Genomic DNA, 23392 nt, shown 5'->3' on the forward strand with positions numbered 1-23392 from the left:
CACACCAGCATTTGTCTTCATGTTTTGTTTGCTTTTGTTTTGTCATTTTGACACTGATGGTGTATATGGCTGTCACATAGAGCCAGAATGAGGAAAACACTAATATAGTACACTGGGTGGCTTTTTATTTATTTAAAGTCACGTTCAGTTTATCAGGAACTGCTTTTATTTTTAATTTTTGGAGAAAAACCTGCTCTTTACCCTGTTTCTGAAGCCATGAGAATCATACAGTTTGAACATACCTTAAAGAGTGTCAGTCACCTTCTGCTCTGGGGAGGAGGCATGATATGCTTCCTGGGCTGGGAGGTTAGGACACAAAAGAGAAGGCAGCGCCCTATGGTCTGGATGAGATGAGGTATCTAGTGGTTCTGAAGCACCCGTGCTGGCAGTCACTTCTAGTGCCCTGGGTACTTCCTACAGTGGGAGAGTAGCGGGAAGAATTGGGAGCAGAAAGACTTGCTGCCTGCTTCCTGTGAATTCTTGGACTAGCCTCTTAGGAAATTTCTGTCAGAGCCCAAGATTAGAACCAGATTCCCAGTATTAGCTCTGTTTGGAAAAGGGTTTTTTTTTTCTCTTCTCAGTAGGGACTTATCTTCCCTTCCTTCCACATTTGTAGTCTAACAAGTTGAGAGGGCAAGGCTGAGGGCAGCAGGATAGTGTGACAGAAAGTAATGTGAGTCAGAGCAAACCTACTATGGTATTTGGGAAACATGCACGATACGTGCGGCATATGGATGCTGACTTAGTGATGTCATTTTATGGAAAGAGACCTTGTCATCGTGTTTCAAGGACAGTACTTCGGTAATGTTACACATTTATTACTAATTTGTAAAATCAAATGCAGCAAAGGTACAGAGACTTCACTTCTTTATTAAAAATACAGAGCCTGAGGCAGCAAAAACGTATTGATATCTGGCTCTTGCATAAGGGTGCTTCTCTAGGTCTCCTGCATATTCTTCCAGAAAAGAGGCACCTCTGAGCATTTAGAGCTTCTGCTGTCTCCTATATTGTTCTCGTCTTCCTTTAAACCAATTCTACAACAATCCAGAAAAAAAATGGTTCAGTATTGTAATTAGGACTATAAATCAGAAAACACATTGTGTAATATTGGCTGCCCTCGAATCTGTCTCAATAGAATTTATATTAATATTATCTTGCTCAGAAGACCCTGGTGTCTCACTGCTCTAATTCTGTGAGGAGCTGACGGCCTGCTTCAGGGTGCAGGCCTTGCCTGGAATGTGGGAAGCCCAGGCTTTCTGGCGCCAGCACTGCAGCATAGTTCCTGGACAGATGTCCAAACATTGCACACTTGGTTTATGTCTCTACTATAGAACCCTCTAAAGATATTTGTCAGCACTTTCGGGCAGATGCAACAGCAAGGTCCCCATTCCCACCAGTCTCTGTTTAATCAAGTATACATCAGCTTTCTGAGTGCTTGGATCTGCCTGTGAACTAATCATGCACTCAAATTGCCCCTAGAAGGATAGAAGTTATGTTTAGTTTTCAATATTTCAAATAGTTTAGGATCAAGATTAGCTACACTAATGTGATTCTAATTTGAATAATTCATATTTCATAATCCCAGTGGGATGTCTCTACAGAGACATCCTTTTACTTAAAGGATGTCAGTGTTCCAAAGAATTTTGTATATATGTGTATATGTGTATATATATATATGAGTTTGTATATCAGTTTTATTAATATAACTATTAATGCATCCAAAGTGTAAATATTTTTATATGTTAAAACATGCTTGTAGACATCTCTTATTCTCTCACTCTCAGCTTCTCTCTTGCTCCTCTTGGGCTCTCCTCCTCTCCCCTATCTTTCCATGAGGTCATGTCCGGCCTCTGTTTCTCTACTCTCTCCCTATCTCTGCTTTTCTCTGCCTCTACTACTCCATCAACTCCCCTCCCATGCCATAAATAAACTCTATTCTATATCATACTGGTGTGGGTCTGGTCCCTCAGGAGGAAGGGATGCCTTGGCATGGGCCTGCTGGGCACCCCTTCCCTCACACACACCGCTGCAGAACACATCCTCACACCTCCTTCTCTTTTTATGATCACAACATTGGTGCCAAGACTTGGATCCAGAAACTCTGCAGGTTTGCATCCCATCTCAGCCACAACCACACTGGCTAGCTCCCGTTCAGTAAGTACCCCATGCCCCACTGGTGAGAGTGACTGGATGGTCCTAGGTATTTCTTGAGCTTGGAGCTACCCTTGTGTTGTCCTTGAGGATGGGAGACATTCAGTTTTTCACTGATCTTTCCCGTCTTTCCCTCTCTCATTTGCGGCCTGCTGTTTCAGCTGGTTTGCCCATAAAGGAGGTCTGGCTCCTGGCTCTGCCATACCTGGGACTCTGCCTCTCTCCTCCTACTTCCTCGTTTTCCAATCCTCTGGACAGACAGTTTGTGCTCCTCTCCCTCAGCTCCCGTCTTGGGTATCTTTCCCCTCTTTCCCTCTCTCATTTGTGGCCTGCTGTTTTGGCTGCTTTGCCTGAAAAGGAGGTCTGGCTCCTGTCTTAGCCATGCCAGGGGGCTCTGCCTCTCTCCTCCCCCCACCTCTTTGTTCTCTGATCCTCCAGACAGTTTGTGCTCTGCTCCTTCAGCTTGTGTTGCAGGGTGGTGCCACAGGACCACAAGAGCATTGCTAGGATTTGAAACAAGCTACTTTAGGTCCTTCCTTTTCCCCACCCACCATGGGCTGAGACTTCTGCCGCTGGCAGGAAGCTCTACCCTACAGTCGCTCAGACCTGCAGTGCCAGCTGCTGGCTCCTGTGAGTGCACTGGCTCTATCAGACAAGTTTACATCTTCTGGTACCAGCCTTCAGAATCCTGCAAACACACGCTGGCTATAGTAATTGGTAAAGAGTTTCTCCTGTTGACAGGAGGGACGCTTAGGCCCAGATAAGGCCTGGCCTGCCTCTTTTGGGCTAAGGGTTGGCTTTCAGTGCCCAGTCCATATGACTGCCATCCTGGCTGACATTCGTGTTAAGACATATAGCCCTTGGGTGACTTCCCCTCTCAAAAGCAGTTCATAAATCCCTTGAGCTCTTGCAACTGCTGAAAATCCTGGACCAGGTTGGATTGCTTTCCAACATTTCCAGGAAATGTCGCAGGGACACTAGATTTACTTGTGATGACTGGAATTTCTAGCTTGGCCATAACCATGTTGCTGATAATCCTCTGGGACGCTGGTATGGATTATTTAGCAACTTCCCTCTCAGCCTTTGGGCACTAAATTGTCTTTGACCATATATTTTAAGAGATAGTCATACATACTGCCAGCAGTCTGGTAAATGAAAAGAGGCCCAAGCCTTACCTATCCATGCTCCCATACCCCTGGCTTGTTCCCATAGCCTATGTGCTCAGTTTCTGTCACAGGCCTAAATCTGCCTAGACAAACTCATTTCCTGTCACCACGATTTTATGCCACTGCTGCCAGCTCTCTTATTCTAAGATTTTCATTCCTATTCTATCTTGACTACTACTATTCTGTCTCACGCTCAACTTATCAGAAGTTTGTTATTTATTAAATTTATGACAGAATACCCAAAGGCCTCTAACAGTCTCTCCCATGAGGTCTCAGAAGATGTGGATGTCTTTCTTTCTTTCTTTCTTTCTTTCTTTCTTTCTTTCTTTCTTTCTTTCTTTCTTTCTTTCTTTCTTTCTTTCTTTCTTTCTTTCTTTCTTTGTTTTCCTTTTTAAGATTTATTTATTATATGTAAGTACACTGTAGCTGTCTTCAGACACACCAGGAAAGAGGGTACTGGATCCCATTACAGATAGTTGTGAGCCACCATGTGGTTGCTTGGATTTGAACTCAGGACCTTTGGAAGAGCAGTCAGTGCTCTTAACCACTGAGCCATCTCTCCAGCCTTGATGTGAAAATTTCTACAGGATGCTGCCTAGATTGTGTGTGATATAATAATCACTGAAATAGGAATGGACAAGACTGGATACCTTGAGTCAAATGACTTAGCTAAACAAAGGTATGCCATTTCTCATGTCATGGGTAGCCATTCCACAGAGAAAAAGCCCTGCGTTTTCTGTGCTTGAAAGCCAGATTGACAGCCCAAGCTGCCGTGGAGACCAGAGACCACAGAGAACTGCTGGCCAATGGAATCTGTCATTTTTTAATATAACTGCTAAATTATTGTTTATTCCTCAGACTTCTGACTACATTGACAGATAGACTGATATCTCCTTACCTAAACTCTGTTTCCATTAAATGCTTCATTTTTGTCTTCTTGCTATGTCACTGTCCTAACATTATCTGAGTTCCTATGAATTTGCCTAACTCTAACAATAAATATTCCACTATGATCCAGCTTTTTAATCTTGTTCCTTCTGTGCCACAAAAGGCTCATCTTAAAGACTGTTCATGTGATTAACTCATGTTGTTATCTCTTTAGTAAACTTGTTGGCTATAGGAAACCTACACAGACCAACCTCTTATGGACCAAATAGGCTCCATCCAGATAAGTACATCTGCCCATAGTTCCCATTTATTACCTATTCCAAAGGGTGGGATTCCTCTGGGTTTCAAATGTACGTCTTAAGAAAATGTTTTCTTTCTCCCAAATATATTTACTTATTCCCTATCTATACTAACGTGTTTCAACATCTTGTCAAGTCCTGGTGCTTACCACACCCAGGACAGCTCCAGAGAAGCAACCTTTAGATGCTGCAATCTCCTCTCAGACACAAGCATCTTCTACTGGACCTGTTCCTTTGACCTATCCTCAGATGGCTCCACAGACCCTGGACAACAAGAAAACAGCCAATTCTCCTAAGACTGGACAAACATCCCCTATATCCATTTCTCTAGGTTCCCCAAATGTTCTCTGCCTCTGTTACCCTATTAAATCCCATCCCTATGCCCTGAATAAATGCTATTCTATACCATAAAAACATGAATAAACTCTATACCATAAAAACATGTTTGTAGTTTATCTGCAGGATATATATATATGTATGTATGTATACACATATACGATCTATATGCGTCTATTCTGTGTTCCTTTCAGAAGCTGTGCTCTGTTTCATTTGGGCTGGGGGGGAGGGTTTTGAGACAGGGTTTCCAGCTGTCCTGGAACTCACTCTGTAGACCAGGCTGATCTTGAACTCAGAAATCTGCCTGCCTCTGCCTTCCAAGTGTTGGGATTAAAGGCATGTGCCACCACTGCCTGGCAGTGTTTCATTTTTTTTCATTTTTATTCTTTTTTGGGTTTTCTTGAGACAGGATTTCACTGTGTAGCCCTGGTTGTCCTGGAACTCACTCTGCAGACCAGGCTGACCTCAAACTCAGAAATCCACCTGCCTCTGCCTCTCAAGTGCTGGGATTAAAGGCATGTGCCACCAGTTCCTGGTTTATGCTCTGTTTTAAAATGAGCATTTCAAGTTGACTGGGCTTGTTTATTCCATTTTATACTCACAAAGAACATAAAGCTCACTTGGCAGTGGTGGCACACACCTTTAATTTAGCACTTGGGAGGCAGAGGCAGGTGGATTTCTGGGTTCAAGGCCATCCTGGTCTACAGAGTGAGTTCTAGGACAGCCAGGGCTACACAGAGAAACCCTGTCTCGAAAAAAACCAAAAACCACCCCCCCAAAATCCCATAAAGCCCAGAAGTTATTTTAAGGAGGCTATAGAGAAGAGTTCAAAGCACTTGATGCTCTTATAGGGGACCCAAGTTTGGTTCCTAGGCCATGCAGAAGGCAGTTCATCAGCACTTGCAATTCAAGCTCTAGGGTATCTAATTTCCTTTTCTGGCCTCTGAGGATACGAGCACACATGTTGCATGTAGACAGAGACAAATCTATACACATGAATGAAAAATTATAAAAAGGACTATAAAATGTCATTTTGAAACAAAAGACTTAAAACAACAACAACAACAACAACACAAATTTACCCATAGGATAAAAGTATCCAAGATAAGAAATAAGTCCTAGAATGGCTATCCTGTCAAAGTGTCTTCTTCTCCTTACCTGAACTCTGGCTTCACTCACACCTATTGATCTTGCCAGACGTTTTCTGAGGGCAAAAATAGCAGATATTCAGTACTGGGCATTTTGGAAAAAATAATTTTTTTATTTATACTTGTTTTAAATGTTTATCCCACCCTTCACTTTCTGTGATATTCACCTTGAAGATTTTCCAGGCTTAATAAAATTCCACTGGGCTTTTTTTTTCTTTTTTTGAGACATGGTTTCTGTGTGTAGCCCTGGCTGTCCTGGAACTCACTCTGTAGACCAGGCTGGCTCGAACTCAGAAATCCGCCTGCCTCTGCCTCCCGAGTGCTGGGACTAAAGGCATGTGCCACCACCACCCTGCCTCCACTGGGCTTTTAATCCCAACAGCCAGGAAGGAGAGGCAGGTGGATTTCTGTGAGTTTGAAGTCAGTCTGGTCTACAGAGTGAGATAGCCAGGACTATGCATCATGCTTTTTTAAAAATAATGTTTTGAGATAATGTTTCACTTTGCATCTGTGAGAATGTCACTCTCCCACAGGCTCACATGTTTGAATGCTTACTGTATTGAATAAACTCTCCAGTTGGTAGAACTGTTTAGAAAGAATTAGGGGTTGTGATATTGTTGGAAGAGATGGTCGGCTTTGCACTTTCAAAACTCATGAGATTCTGAGTGTCTCTTTGCCTTGTCATTGTATCTCAGATATTAACTACTGCCTTGTACCTGCCTGCCTGCTGTCATGCTCCCCACTGTGATGGTCAGGAACTCTAATCCTCTCAGACTGTAAGCTTCCCCAAACTCTTTTTTTCTACAAAGTGCCTTGGTCATAGTATCTTATCACAGCAAGAGAAAAGTGAGACAGCAGCCCAAGCTTACAAGGGAAGTCACCCCTGTCCAGGCTTGGCATTTCTACCACCAGGATTACTGGAAGATGTGATCATGCCTAGTATTGAATCTTGTTTCACAGACCATTTTTTATTTTCTTTTATTTATGTATTTTTTAATTCTTTATGTTTTGGTTTTTCAAGACAGAGTTTTTCTGTATGGCCCTGGTTGTCCTGGAACTCACTCGGTAGACTAGGCTGGCCTCAAACTCAAAAATCCACCTGCCTCTGCCTCCAAAGTGCTGGGATTAAAGGTGTGCATCACGACTGTCTGGCTACAGACCATTTTTTTTATGGGAAGGGAGATAAAATAGTGGCCAAAAGGCCCAGAAACTAAGATAAAGGTGCCACCAGGATTTGTGGTGCTTACTTGGGAGTGATACTAGTTAGTTAAAACTAGCACTTGGGTGGCAAAGTCAGGTAGAACTCTATAAGTTCCATGCAAGCCAGGGGTATATAGGGAGACCCTGAAAAGCCAATGCACTCATAAGTACAAACAAACAAACAAAAAAACTTAAAGTAAAATACATGATATACAGATTTATGACGTTTCTATTATTCCAACCACTCAACTTCACACTTTCAAAAGGGCTTTGCTTATAGAGAAAACATTGCCTGAAGTTTTCCACTTATTCATTTAAATACTATATGAAAATGCCTTCATCCCCATTGTCTTAGCCAGAGTTACCAATGCTGGGATGAAACACCATGACCAAAAACAACATTGAGAGGAAAGAGTTTATTTTGCTCACAGTTCCATAGTTTGCTAACAGTCTATCAAAAGCACTGAAAACAGGAACAGAAAGCAGGGCAAGAACCTAGAGGCAGGAGCTGATGCAGCTAAACATATTGCTTGTACCCCTTGGTTCGCTCATCCTGCTTTCTTATAGAATCTAGGACCATCTGCCCAGGGGTGGCCTCACCCACAATGGGCTGGGCCCTCTTGCTTCAAGCAATAATTATGAAAATACCCTAAAGGCTTGCCCATGGCCTGATCTTTAGAAACATATTTGTTTTTATTTGTATTTGCATTGATCTTTTGCATGCATGTATGTCTTTGTGAGAATTCCAGGTCCTCTGGAACTGGAGTTACAGACAATTGTGAGCGTCCATTTGGGTGCTGGGATTTAAATCTGGCTCCTCTGGAAGAGCAGCTACTGCTCTTAACAATTTAGCCATTGCTTCTAGCCTGCTCTTATAGAAACTTTTTCTCAGTTAAGGATCCCTCCTCTCTGATGATGTTAGCTTCTGTTAAGTTGATATAAAACTATCGAGAACAAACATTTGCACGAGTCTCCCATCCACCCTAGCACACCACCTCACCACACTACTGCAGGATGCAGGATTCTGGCAACCTTGATTTTGGAAGTGGCTTTTATTTAGGGTAAGAGGCCAGCTGAGGACATAGCCCAGAAGATAAAGGTAAAGTTAAAGTTAAAGAGAACATGCCTGATGGCCTACATTTGATCCTGAGACTCACTTGGTGGAAAGAGAGAACGTACTAACCCAAGCCTGTATTTTATATCCACAGTAACACATTCCCACTCTCACAAACAAATCAAACAAATACACTTAAAATGTGCAATTTTAAAGGGGTAGTAGGAGGAGAACAGGGCAGCCACTGTGGATTGTCATGTGCTCCTTGGAAACAGGATCTGCTTACCTTTCTTCTGCACTGATGAAGTGATTCTGCTGGAAAATTCGCTCTAGCTCCTTCAGTTGCCACTGGTTGAACTTGTAGTGTACACTACGCTGGCGTACCAGCACGGACACAGGCCGTACACCAGATATCAGCACTGGAACAGGCTGTGCACCAGATACCAGCACTGGAACAGGCTGTGCACCAGATACCAGCACTGGAATGGGCTGTACATCTTCAGTGCCCACCACGTCCTCGAGAACTGGCTTCTCTGGCTGCTTCTCTTTGTCCTGGTCACAGCCAGTGGCGCCATGGTCGTCTTGGTTCCTGTTACCCATGAGGCCCGCAGCGCCAGCAGCAGCCCCACCTTCTCCGCTTAATTTTTCTACTCCTTCTCCTTCAGCTGCTGTTGCTGCTGCTGTTGCGGCTCCCGACCCAGGCGGGCCCCGTCCACTTTCTCCCTCATTTCTTCCAGCCGGCAAGACCATCAGTGCTTTAGAACCTGGAAGTGGGGAACCGGAAACCCAGGCGTCGGGCTGGTGCGGAGGTGCGGGGAGCTTGTGACGCACAGCGCCTAGCCAATCGCTCTTCCCCTCGTAGACATCATTAACCCACCATTCCCAGAATGCACTCACCGTTCAACTTTTCCTTGTCCTCCACAAGTCCCTCATGAGGTACGTAGATGGCGTTTTGATGTTCCATGTCCTGAATGTTCCTCTGTAGCTTGCCCCAGCAGATTCTGAGTTGGAGCTCCTGAGGTTATGAAAGCCTAAAGGCGAAAGCCGAAAGCCAAGCTTCTCAACCAGGAAGAGATTCTCTTGTAGCCCTTGGGGGCGGTAGTGCAGGTTACCAACTATCCAATCATGGGTGTGCTATCCTGACTTCCATTTGATCTTCTGCAGCTATGGGTTGAGCCCGAGGTGCAAAACAGAGCAGGTTGGTGCTGCAAGGAGCAGGATATATTTGCAGGGACTGCGTGGTACTCAGGCTTGTAGGGATGCTCACGTGGCTAACCAAGTTGCAGATGGATAAATTATCTTCTGGGGTCAACTGTGCCAAATGACTTGTATTGAAGAAGAAAAGCTCTGGAGACCTCCGAGAAGTGTTTTTAGAATACGTCTTGTTTAGTTGAGGGTGCCTTTTCATGACTTTAATCCCAGTATTCAGGGGAAAGAAGGAAGTGGATTTCTGAGTTCCAGGCCAGTCTTGTTTACATAGTGATTTCCAGGATGGCCAGAACCACAGTGAGACCATCTCCTCTAAAAACAAAGGGTGTCTAGGCCTAGTAGTTTATAGTAGGCGCCTGTTACTTGACAGAGAACAGAAATTAAACTGATAAGATTATCCATGAGGTTTCTTCCTTTGAGTGTTCACAGAAAGTGCAGTTAGAGTCTGCCATGTGTTCATGTTGTGCCTTTTCAGGAGCTTGAGTGCGTATTGGGGTTTATTAGTACTGGACAGACTTGTTAAAACTGAAGTACTGTGAAAATTGCCATACCTTGCTGAGGTTCCCTGCATTTCTTTTGAATGGGCCCTCCCAATGTTTTCTCTGAATTATCAAAGGGTTAAGAGCAGACGCCAAACTCCATCCAGAGACTATCATTTAAGCAGCCCCTCGGCTGGCATGTGGTCAAACTGGTCTTTAGGCAGAAAATGTTTTCCAACATGTTCTGGCCACTCTGAGACTAGAAATAGCCCCTAGTAACTAGGATATCAATAGGCAGTTTTCTTTCTAGGGTGGGAATATTCTGGGGTCCTGGTGTCAGAGTAGGGGTTCTTCTCCCTCCAAAAGACATACCTCAGAATTCTGGACCTATCTTAAAACCAAACCTACACATATCTGTTTTGGGTCTTGTTTGTTCTTTGTTGTGTAGCCTGAAACTGCTGTTGTCAAGGTGCACAGAACAGGATTTTTTCCTCTATAGCTCTGGTCAAGATTATAAAGATATCAATTTTTGTGTTGGGGCATACCACTTATTGCATAGAGTCCTTGCCTAGCTTGTGTAATGTTACCCATGGTTAATCCTGAACACTGTCTTTTCTTTTCTTTCTTTCTTTTTAAAAATTAGTTTGGTTTTTCAAGACTGGGTTTCTTTAGGTAGACCCTGGTTGTCCTGGAACTCACTCTGTAGACCAGGCTGACCTCGAACTCAGAGATTCACGTGTTTCTGCCTCCTAAATGTTGATATTAAATATGTGTGCCACCACTGCCCAGAAGAGTCTCTGTCTTTTAATGCTTGTAATCTTAGAACTCAGGAAGTATGGACAGAAAGATCAGAATTTCATCTTAAGCTACAGAGTTTGTTTGAATCTAGCTTTGAACACATACCACACTGAAAAAAGTCCATCTCCTTTCCCAAATTTTAATATCTCTATTTTCAAATAAAGTAGTGGGCAGTGGACCTTATTTAATTTTTAAACTCATGGAGATACACTTTTTGTCTTAACATGCGATCTATCCTTGAAAATGTTGCCAGTATATTTGAAAAAGTGCATTTTCTTGCTTGTGATTACAGTGTACATAGGATCACAACTGGCTAGGACTCCTACTTGCATTCATCACTTGGAAGCTTGCATGGCACCTTATTTTATGATGAAAGCCAGTCCTCAGGGACAAGGCTTCTAGGTCAGATCCAGCTGTATTTTTCCAAGTTCGGTGTGTGAAGTGTGTCATGTCTCCAACAATACAGACTAACCTTCAGTCCTGGGAGACCATTCAAGGCAATAGCAGTAGGCAGACAATTTTAAGATTTTTCAAAATCTCTCTGACTTCTCTGGCCAACAATTTGAAGTGGAGAGTCTCATGCCTGGAATTGGGGGTTTTGTTATAGAGTCTATGCCTCTTGTGAGGAGCATTGTCACCCCAAGTGGAATAATGTAACTTAGGAAAAAATGTATACGTATATGTATACATTTTTTATATATATATAAAATGTAGTATACGTATACATTTTATATGTATAAAATACAATATAATAAATACGTATAAAATACGTATTTATATATTATATTATTTTATATATTATATTATATATTTTTATATTATATATTTATATTTATAAAATTTTTATTTATATATAAATTTATATTTATATATAAATATATTTTTATATTATATTTTTATATTATATATTTTTATATATTATATTATATTATATGTTATATATTAATATTATATATTAAAACATAATATAATAAATACATATAATAAATATGTATAAAATACATATTTATATATATATAATGTATGCGTATACATTTTTATATATAAATGTATATATATGTTATTCTAAGCATATATGTACATGCATATGTTTATACACATAGACTTATATGTATTACATATTATTTAGATAAATATAGTTTTTTTCACACATCCTTAATGTTGTTTAATGCTCTCTTTTTATTTTGACTTCCCAACTTCCCAATTAAGGGCCCAATTTTTTGTATTACCTCTTTCAAATTATTTATGTAATGCTGTTTGCTTCTGCAGTGCTATCCAATTCCCCATGGTCCCATTTTACTTTTTTAGTTTCTGTAGGTACTCCACAATATGTACTAACAACACCTGAAGGTTTGGAGCGAGGTTACCTTACATGAGAGAGAACATGCTATGTGTGTCTTTCTGGATCTGGGTTATTTCACTCAATATAATATTTTCTAGTTCCCACTTACCTGAAGATTTCATTTTTCTTTCCAGCTGAGTTGTATTGCATAGTGCATATGTACCACGTTTTCATTACCCATTTTTTTTGGTTGGACACTGAGGTTGTTTCCATTTCCCAGCTATGAACATGGCTGAGCAAATATCTGTGGATTAGGATGCTGAGTCCTTTGGACATAGACCAATGAGTGGTATAGCTGGGCCATCTGGTAGATTTTCATCTTCTTGAAGATTCTCCACACTGATTTTTAGGGTGATGACATCAGCTTGCAGCCACACCTACAGTGAACAAGGGTTCTCTTTTCCCACATCATTGCCAGCATTTGTGGTCAACAGATTTCTTGAGTTTAGCCATTCTAACTGGGAGAAGATGAATCTTAAAGTAGTTTTCATTTGAACTTGCTAAAGGTGTTGAACACTTTAGAGATTTTTTTTTTACTTCAATAATATATTTTTTTTATTTCTTATTCTGAGAGCTCCGTGTTCAGACTCATAGCCCCTCCTTTTTTGTTTTTGTATTTGTTTGTTTGTTTTTAATTGGGTCCTTTGTTTTCTTGATTTTAGTGGTCTGAGAGAATTTAGTTTGTTTGAGTACTTGCATCATATCATTTGTCAGATGTACTGCTGGCAAAGATTCTTATCTACTTTAAGGGTCTCCAAACTAAATCAAAACCCCCACATTCCTTACAGAATTTAAAAAAAAATATCATAATTCTTTTGCGGTAAAAAGGTTTTTAGTTTTATGAGTTTCTGCTTGTCAATTGTTGCTCTCATTTCCTGAGCAAATGGAGTCCTATTCAGAAATTCAGAAAGTCCTTCCTACATATCTATGATTTCTTCTAGTAATTTCAGCATTTTGGGTTTCACACTGAGGGCTTTAGTCCTCTCACTCACTTGGCATTAATTTTGTTCCAATGGAGAGGTTGTCCTTGGTTAGGTGTGTTCCTAGACATTTTATTTTCTTTGAGACCAGTGTACATGGAAGTGTATCCATGATCTCTCTTCTCACCATGTTTTGTTATTAGTGTATAGAAGGGCAACTGGATTTTGTTTTTTTTTGTTTTTTTTCCCGAGACAGGGTTTCTCTGTATAGCTCTGGCTGTCCTGGAACTCACTCTGTAGACCAGGCTGGCCTCGAACTCAGAAATCCACTTGCCTTTGCCTCCCAGAGTGCTGGGATTATAGGCGTGCGCCACCACTACCCAGCTTCAACTGCATTTTTAATTTGATTTTGTATCCTGCCACTTTGTTGATCTTTTAAATATATGCCTACATTTTGGCTTGTAAGCATTTTTTCCTTTAGTTCTCATTGCCATGAAAAAGTTCAGGCAATGCAGTTGCAGTGGACATCTCCAAGCCCGGTGCTGATGGAGCAGGGTGTCAAGTAGAAATACAAAGATCCCAGGGCTCGTGGGATGACTCTTCAGGTTCAGTGAGAGAGTTTGTTTCAAAAAACAAGGTAGGGAGCTGGGCATGTTGCCTTTGATCCCAGCATGTGTGCAGCAGAAGCAGAAGCTCTGTGAGCTTGAAGCTAGCCTGTTCTACAAAGCAAGTTCCAGGACACCGAGAGCTGTTACACAGAGAAACTCTGAATTGAAAAACAGACAGTTTCTGAATTTGAGACCAGCTTGGTCTACAGAGTGAGTTCCAACACAGACAGGGCTACACAGAGAAACCCTGTTTCAAAGAAACTGAAAATAAAAAGGCAGAGAGCAGACACCTGACATCTGGCTTCTATGTGCACACCCTATCAACACATGCATACATACCCCTTGTGCAGTCGCCATAAAGAAGAACTGATGGTGTTATTTGGAAGTGAAATACTAACTGTCCATTTTGATCTCAGTCTACATGATTTTGAAGTTATTTTTGATTTACTGAAGTCTTTTGCCTAGAATTTAATCTTGTATGGTATTAAGGTCATGGGACATTTCTTTGAAATTTACTTGTTTATTTCTTAATTTTTATCCTTTCTGTACAGATTTTTTCTTTTAAAATACTTGTAATATATATATATATATAATATTATATATTAAATACAATATATGATACACAACACATTACATATTATATATTATAAAATATTTTTATTATATATTACATAACACATAACACATATATTATATATTAATATAAATATTAATATAATATTTATACCCAAAACATAATCCACACATCAAATGAGGTACAAGAAGAGCGGAGGAGTGGCCCCTGGTTCTGGAAAGACTCAGTGTAGCAGTATAAGGCAAAACTAGAACAGGGAAGTGGGAAGGGATGGGTGGGAGAACAGAGGGAGGGAAGGGGACTTATGTGACTTTCGGGGAGTGGGGGACCAGAAATGGGGAAATCATTTGAAATGTAAATAAAAAATACATCGAATAAAATTTAAAAAATTAAAAAAAAGGAACACAAAAAAAAACAACAGGAATACAATGCACCATATATTAATATTTAATATTTAATATTTAATATACAATATACTATTTTATATATTAATATACAATAATGTGTCCATTAATATACAATTAATATACAATATATTGTATGAAATACATTATATTGTATATGTAATATAATATAATGTATGTAACATGTGATGTATATAATATAAATTATACACATAATATATTATATATTATATTATCTAATTATTATATAATATATTTATATTTATATATTATATACTTATATAATATTATATATTATATTTATATTATTATAAATTTAATATATTATATAATATTTACTGTATCTTATATATTATATAATAAATTAGTATTACATATAATATATGTAATACTAATTAATTATATAATACGTTTTCCTCTTATTTGCCTTTTAGCCATCTGCTGGCACAATTCAGTGCACTAATTTAAAGAGAGAAAAAGCTATAAAATCGTCCCAAAGATATCAGAGAACATCTGATAAAATTCAACAACATTTTTTATTAAAATTCTTTAATAATAGCAATTTTATTAGAATAAAATGTCCTTACCCTCTAAAAGAGTATTTACCAAATAAATAAATATAGGGGCTGGATAGATGTCTCATTAGTTAAGTACACTGACTGCTTTCTTGGTTTGATTCAGCACTCACATGGCAGTTCACAGCTTTCTGCAGCTCCAGTTCTAGAGGATCTGAAGCCTCTTCTGGGTTTTGTGGGTACTACATGCACACGGCGCATATGCATATTACATATACATGTAGGCAAAGCATCCATACAGATAAAATAAGGACAATTGCTAACAAAAATATACTTTAGATGTATTTATTTTACACATGAATGTTTTGTCTGTGCATGTGAGTGTGTGAGTATCTGTGTATGTGTTAGTGTGTGTGTGTACTAAAGTGTGGTATAATGTCTAGGTGTGTGAGTATGTGTGATTGAGTATGTGCATGTATATGAGTGTATGTGAGAGAGTTGTGGGTGTGAGTGTGTGTGTTTTGTTATTGCCTGTGTGTGTAGTTGAGTGTGCATGTGAGTGTGTCCATGTGTGTGAGTATGTATGCAGGTTTGTGTGAGTATGTGTATTTTTTCAGTGTCTTTTGCTTAGAATAAAGTGTTCTTCCTTATTTTTATGATCAATTTTAGTTTTGGGTCAGATATTAGGATAGGAACATTTTGTTTCCTAGTCCCATTTGCTTGGAGTATTTTTTCCCCATATCCTTTCACTTTTAGACAGCAAAAGATAAAGTTTGTTTCTTAATCCATTTATCTATCTTGTGTCTTTTGATTGCATAGTTAAGGCCATGGATCTTTAAAGGTGTTAGTGAAAGGTGTGTATTGATTGTAGCAGTTTTATTCTTTTTTTTTTTTTTTTTTGCTGTTTATGTTTGTAGTCCCATTTTGTGTTTCAGTAACTATATCTTCACTTGTTCTCTTGTGGCTTTCAGTACAATTTTCTTTGTTCTGTATATTTAATGTTTTAGCTATGATGCACCCTGGAGAGTTTTTTTCAGCTCGATTTTTTTTGTTTCTGATTCTTGTTTTCTAGTAATGACGACAGAAACCATCTGTAAACGTATAGCCTTTGTACATTTGTATCATAAAAGTCACTTTTGAAGTCGGGCGGTGGTGGCGCACGCCTGTGATCCCAGCACTCTGGGAGGCAGAGGCAGGGGGATTTCTGAGTTTGAGGCCAGCCTGGTCTATAGAGTGAGTTCCAGGACAGCCAGGGCTACACAGAGAAACCCTGTCTCGGAAAAAAAGAAAAAAAAAACCCAAATCAAACAAAACAAAACAAAACAAAAAAACAAAAAAAGTCACTTTTGAAATTGAGGCTTTCTGCTGGCTGATTATATGTTATCTATGTACTATAGGTCCTGAGAACAAACATCATCCCCAGCCTCTCTCTGCTCCCTTAAGTAAAGGATGCCACTCTTGCATCTCTTTGAATGATCAGCCTGTGTTTTCAGGATGAGGAGTGAGGGGTAGATCATAGCAGAAATTACAAGCAGCTGGGCTCTGAGTCTGACAGGGCAGCTACTGAGGAATTCCAACTCCATAGGGGATGGGGAGAGTGTAAGCTTCTGCATCTGTAATGAACTTCTTGGGAACTATAGGCTTTGGGAATATTGCATCTCTGAATCATCCATGACTTTGGAAGACCCCAGGCATACAGAGCCATATGGTGAATACAGTAATAGACACTGTATGTTCTTGAATTTTTGCCCTATAAAATTGTTTATTTTAATCTATGTAAACTTCTCTCTCAGAAATATTATTACCAAATGGACTTTCTTATAGGGATTTATAATTTAGAATAAACATAATCAACAAAATAAGAATTTCTCTAGTGTACTGAGGCATGATGTAAAACCCATTTATAGGCTATATTATTTAAAGCAGACAATTAGATTTATCTGCTAAAACAAGTTTTCTACTTATGCCTATGTGATAGAAGGAAAACGGCATCTAGATCTTTTCCTCAAAATTTTACAGAGCAGTGGGGATGTTTTGTTTCTACCACACAGAGCCACCAGAATTTTTTTTCAGAGTCTCCTTTGGTTTTATCCAGGAAGGCTTGGCAAAGAGAGATTCCATACTTCTGGTAAAATTATTTGATTTCATTCATGTTGATTTCTGAACTGGAGACTATAGTCCTGATGGCGAGTTCCAGTGCCCTTCAGCTGGAGTGCTGGTAGTACATCTATGTAGGTAGAGTGTTTCAGAATTATAGTGACCATGATACGAATAAAGTTGTGTTCTTGACTTTTTAAACGGTAATCCTTTTACCATGCACTATTTAAGAAGTTACAATATTGAAAAGACATATTTTCAGTATTAGTCTGGTTCTGGATTCACAAGATATGTGTACTTTGCAAAGATACCTTAAGAAGTATCAGTCAGCATGTGCTCTAGGAAAGAGGGACAATAAGCCTTCTGGGTTTGGGTTCGGTGGGCTATAGAGAGACACCTCCTTGAAAAGGTTGTGGTGGGTTCTTCTCTTCCCTTTGAAGCAGGAGGACTTCTGGCAAAGGGTCCTATTTATGCCATGGAAAGAGAGAAGAGTTTGGGAAGCAGCCTAAATAAAAGGCCACTGTGCTGCTTCCAGAGAGTCCCATGAATGGCCGGCCCATAAGGAAGTTTCTCAGAGACCATGGTTGAAATAAAATCCTCACTCAGGCAAGAATCAGCTTTGTCTGGATAAGGACTCTCTCTAAGGTCTTATCCTGCCTCTCTCCTATATTTTTGGCCCTACAGAGTAGGAGAAGTGTTGATCCCAGCTTGACAAGTGAACAAAAAAGAATATGTGGGTCAGTGAAAACCCACTAGGCAACTTGCAAAGCTCTTGTGATATAAACAGCCTGCCTATGGTAGTACAGCAATATCATCTCATGCAAGGAAACCTTGTTATTTAGTTTAAAGGATATTTCCTTGAAAGCTTACACACATCTTACTAAATCAAAAGGCGTATGAGACAAATACATTGAAAATTCATATTGTTATTGAAATACAAGTGCTTCGGAGATAAAAGTTTAATAGTATATTGTCAATAGCAGAAAACAAAAATTCATCTGTCTCCAGTGCCCGGGCTAGAGCGGCACTCCAGGGCTCCTTTACAGTCTTCAGGGAAAGATGTTCTGAGAAGCAGGAGGAGAACTTCTGAGACTTTATAGCCTCTTATAGCGCCTGTATTGTTCTCTTCTCTTCCGAAACCATCTCTACAATGAGTAAGAACAAGGAATTGGTTCAGCACAATAAACTTTAAGAACCATAATTGAAGAAACAGATCATGTAAGTTTATATATCAGTGTTAGAACCTGATGTCTTACTCTTCTAATTCTGTGAGGGGCTGATGGGCTGGCACAGGGTCCAGTGCTGGCCTAGAATGTGGGAAGCCCTGGTTTCCACCCCAGCACTGCAAAATAGTCCCAGAAAAGTGTTTTACATCAGCTTTATGAGAGCTGGGTTCAGCCTGTGAGTGATCACCTAACTCATCTTCCTCCTGGAAGGATAAAATGGATACTTGGCTTTGAACATTTCAAATAGCTTAGGATCATGGAGCTCCTAACCCCAGTATGACTCTATAGAGAAACCCTTCCTAAAAGATTCCAGAATTACAAGGAGTTGCACATAGTTATATATGGAATATATATGTGTCTATATATCTATATAATTAATATAATTATATATACTAAATACCTATTTTATAAGTTAACACGTGTGTGTTTATAATTTATCCGCAGAATATGTATATGTGTAATATTTATGTGTCTAAGAAATGAAAAAGACGTTAAAGCTCAAAAGTAATTCTGAGGGGACTGCAGAGACAGCTCCATGGTTAAGAACACTTGCTGCTCTTGCACAAGGATCAGAGTTTGGTTTCCCAGTACCTAACTCAGGTGGATCAAGACTACCTGTAACTCCAGCTCCAGGGAATTTATGTCCTCTTCTGGATTCTTTAGGCACTTGGCCACATGTTTTATATGCAAACAGAGACATACACATAATAAAAATAAAAAAAATCTTTAAAAACATTTTGAAACAGTTTTATGTTAACAATTTCTTGGATAAGATGAATAAGTCCAAGACATAAGACAAGTTCTAAAATGGCTGTCCTGCCAAATGGCTTTCTTTGGTTTACTGACCTTCACTATGGCTTCAGTCACACCCATCCATCTGGCCAGTTGTTTTCTGAGGGTAAAATGATAGATGTTTAGTGTTTACCATTATACATGAAAGAAAATATATGAAGGATCTTTTATATTTGCTTTAAAATGTTGGTCTCATCCCCCACCTTCTTTGATATTTATCTTGAAGGTTTTGAAGTTTTAAACAAATCCTACAAATAATTTTAGTTTATTATTAATGGACCATCCATACACATGAAAACCATGCATGTCCCTAATAAACATTATTAAAAACAATAGCACAGGCATCAACAACCTTAAGCAAAATGCTGGTAATACTGGGTGTGGTGGTGTAGGAGACTCTGCCTCTAAAAACAAAAGAAAACCAAACAAAACAATAGTTGCAAAGCAAATACACACAGGGGAATGCTGTGTGAGGTCCTTGGTCAGGACAGAAGGATAAACTCAAAAGAAGACAGATTAGTAGAGAGAACATGAAGATTTCTAATGTACCATTAGTATACAAGGACATCCAATATGCTGAGTGTTGGGGGAAATTAAATGTTACATTAATTTTAATTTTTGGGGGGGTGCATGCATGCATGCACACACACACACTGTGCCACAGTGAACATGTACAGGGTAGTGGGCACCTAATGGAAGTTAGTTTCCTTTTTCCATCATGTGTATGTGAATCCTGGAGACAAAACTCTGGTTCTCCAGGTTGGTGGCAAGTACTTTTTATTTGTTTTTGTTTATTTATTTATTTGTTTGTTTGGTTGGTTGGGTTTTTTTGTTTTTGTTTTTTTCAAGACAGGGTTTCTCTGTTTAGCCCTGGCTGTCCTAGAAATGTAGACCAGGCTGGCCTCGAACTCAGAAATCTGCCTGCGTCTGCCCCTCCAAGTGCTGGAATTACAGGTGTGTGACACCACAGCAAGTGCTTTCACCCACTGAACCATCATCTCACTAGCCCTGGGAAAGAAAATCTTAAAAGTACAACAGACAGACAAGAAACATTCAAATAAAGAAACAAACAAAAATGAAAAAAATCAAATAACAAAAACCCTCCATACTACTGGCAGTCTATTCCCAAGTTCCCAGAATAAGGGAGCCTCAGACAATGGGTTCTTGGAAGTCCACAGCCTGGATTACAGAGTGAACTCTTGTATCAGAAAGCAAGTCTTGTTTTTATGGACCCTTTTCTGTGGGCACAATGGCAAAAAATGGAGACCAAAAATACTACGAGAATATTGGGGACCAGGCTTGGTGGTGCACGTGGGAGGCAAAGGTGGGCGGATCTGTGTTTGAGGTCAGTCTGCTCTATAATGTGAGTGTCAGGCCAGCAAGGGATTCATAATGAGATCTTGGAGGTGGGGGTTAAGGAGAGAAGTTTGTCAGGGAGTTTATAATTATAAAAAATTAAAGGCAAAATACATGCTGTACAGACATATCAAAAATGTTAACAAGAGCAGGGTACCACTCAGTACTGTCCTAATCATAGCTCAGTTTTGAACGTCTTACTAATTAATATGAGAGACATTGAAGTTTTCCACGTTGACTCATTTAAATACTGTATAAAAATACCTTCATCCTCATTTTGTATGACTCTTACCCCTACCCCAGAACTGTAGTGCAGGACACAGGATCCGGCAGACTGAATTTTCCAAGTGACTAGTATTTCAAGAGACAAGTATTTGTTGGGACTGACAAGATGCCTGAATGGGTACCCGTGTTTGCCAGAAAGCCCTGATGATTTCAGTTTGATGCCTTGAATCCACATGACGGATCATAAAACTTAATGCTGCAAGTGTCATCTCCTCATACGTGTGTGCGCACGCGTGCGTGCGTGTGTGTGTGTGTGTGTGTGTGTGTGTGTACACACACAGACACACACACTACCACCACCACGACCACCACGACCACCACGAAATAAATGAAGTTATATAATTTTTTAAAAACGAAGCCCTGTGGGGGACCAGGGGGAAAGTCAACGGTCACTGCGGGCCAGCACGCGCTCCCATCAAATAGGACATACGGCCGGCCAGGCAATCTCCTCACCTTGCTTCTACACTGAGGAAACAATTAGCCTGGAAAATGCTTTCCAGTTCCTCCAGCTGCCACTGGGTGAATCTATGGCGCAATCGACGTCGTGGCACCTGCCTTGCCACAGACTGGACACCCTCTCCCTCAGCAGCCTCAGGAATCGGCTCCATCAGTTGCTGCTCACTGTTCTGGTCTCCGTCGGCGCCACCATCTTCCTTGTTCGTGTCTTCATCTACAAGGCCTTCGCTGTCAGCGGCAGCGGGACCCTCTCCATCTAATTCCTTGTCTCCTCTCCCTTTTAATGCTGTAACTCCGAATGCCGGCTCGCCCTGACCCATATCTTCCTCATTTTTCACCTCTTCAGCCAGCAAAACCTTCATACCTGGTGGGAAAATAGAGAAAGCTCAGGTGTTGAGGCCTAAAGTAGGCAGGAAGTCGCATCGCATGGCGCGCCTGTCCAGTCATCTCTCCCGAGCCCCAACCGTTACTCTCACAGAAATAGTTAAATCTCCGTCCCGCCGTTCCCAGCGACGTACTGACCATTCCCTAGACCTCCACCCTCACCAACTCCCACAATGAACGAGTACTTGATGATATAACACTCCATACCTTCGGCGCTGTCCATTTTACTTTTACATCTGTAGACCGAACTGGAACGTCTGGTAATTCCAATGGAGTTCCGGTAATAAAGCACTGCGGTGACCCTTGACCTGGAAGAGATTTCTTCCAGCCCGTTCTACATTACAATGTGTCCAGTTATAGATGTAATGTTCTGGCTTCGTGCTCGTCACCTGTTGCTATGGATTGAGCCCTGACCTGCCCTAGTGAGAGCAGTTTGGTGCTGTGAGAAGTAGAATGTGTTTTCAGGGAGGGCACAGTCCTTGGGCAAGTAGAGATGCAGAAATGGCATTTTAAACTGCATCTCAGCTGAATCCTCTGACCTTGGTGAATTATCTTCCTAGGGAAGGGATGGTGGTCAACTATAAGAGTCGATTTGCAGGGAAGAAGAAAATATCTCCCAGTTACTCTGGAGCCCTTGAAGAAAAATGTTTGTAGAACTACCTCTTGGCCTAGTGCTCCATATTGACTTCTTGGTTGTTGGCAAAGAAAAGAAATTAAATCAATGTGATTATCTAGGAGACCTCTTCCTTTGAGTTTTCACAGAAAGTGAACCTAGATCCTGTGGTGGTTTGAGTAAGAATGGCTTCCTATAGGCAAATATATTTGAATTCTTCGTCCCCAGTTGGTAGAAGTATTTGGGAAGGATGGGGAGCTATAGCTTTGTTAGAGGAGGCGTTGCCTTGTTGGAAGAGGCATGTCGTTGGGGGTGGGCTTTCAGGCTTCAAAGGCCCATACCATTCCCAGTTAATAACCCTCCTCTCTGTTGAGAGATTATTAATGAAGATATAAGCTCCCAGCTACTTCTCTAGTTCCATGCTTGCCCACCTGCTGCCATGCTTCCTGCCATGATGATCATAGATTCACCCTCTGAAACTGTAAGCAAACCACCAGGTAAATACTTTCTTTTATAAGATACCCTCATGTTAGTGTCTCTTCAAGCAATAGGAGGACAGCTAAGATAAGAGCCTGCCGTACTTCCACGCTCCACCTTTACAGGAGCTTGGGCAGAACTGCGGGGCCTGCTTGCTCAGCAGACACATCAGAGGACTTACCTTCACCAGGGCTACAGGGGCGGGGGTTGGGGGGTAGGTTAGTATTATTGTCAAGTTTTGGTAAGTACTGGTAAAAGCTATGAGAATTATCATACCTGTGCTGAGCTTCGTCACAATTGTCTTGAACACACACACACACACACACACACACACACACACACACACTTCTAATGTCTTCTCTGAACAACCAAAGTGTCAAGAGCAGGCTTTTATGCCTTGGTCTCCATCCCAGAACTGTCAGTCAAGCAGCCCCTTTGCTGGCCTGTGGTCAGACTCGTCCTAAGGCAGCCAAATTTTCCCAACATGTTCTGGTCACTCTTAAAATAGAAGGCCCTACACCTACTATCATGTTTCCAGACTGTTCCTTGTTTGGGGCGGGAATATCCTGAAGTCCTGGTGCTGGAGTTCTCCCAGGATAAGACTTACCTCACAGT

At 40.6% G+C, this 23392-nt stretch overlaps 1 protein-coding gene and 1 pseudogene across 1 annotated transcript; both read right to left on the reverse strand.

Annotated features, from left to right (window-relative positions):
* Positions 1-983: 983 nt before the first annotated feature.
* LOC127675300 (rhox homeobox family member 1-like) lies at positions 984-9206 on the reverse strand. Its single transcript, XM_052171370.1, has 4 exons — positions 9140-9206; positions 8529-9006; positions 5999-6044; positions 984-1034 (listed from the first exon to the last, which is right to left on the reverse strand). The coding sequence occupies exons 1-4, from the start codon at positions 9204-9206 to the stop codon at positions 984-986; spliced, it is 642 nt and encodes a 213-aa protein (XP_052027330.1).
* A 9076-nt stretch (positions 9207-18282) lies between these two features.
* LOC127674655 (rhox homeobox family member 1-like) lies at positions 18283-23051 on the reverse strand (annotated as a pseudogene).
* Between the last annotated feature and the right edge of the window lie 341 nt (positions 23052-23392).

This window comes from Apodemus sylvaticus, chromosome X (assembly GCF_947179515.1).
Source record: "Apodemus sylvaticus chromosome X, mApoSyl1.1, whole genome shotgun sequence".
Lineage (NCBI taxonomy): Eukaryota > Metazoa > Chordata > Mammalia > Rodentia > Muridae > Apodemus > Apodemus sylvaticus.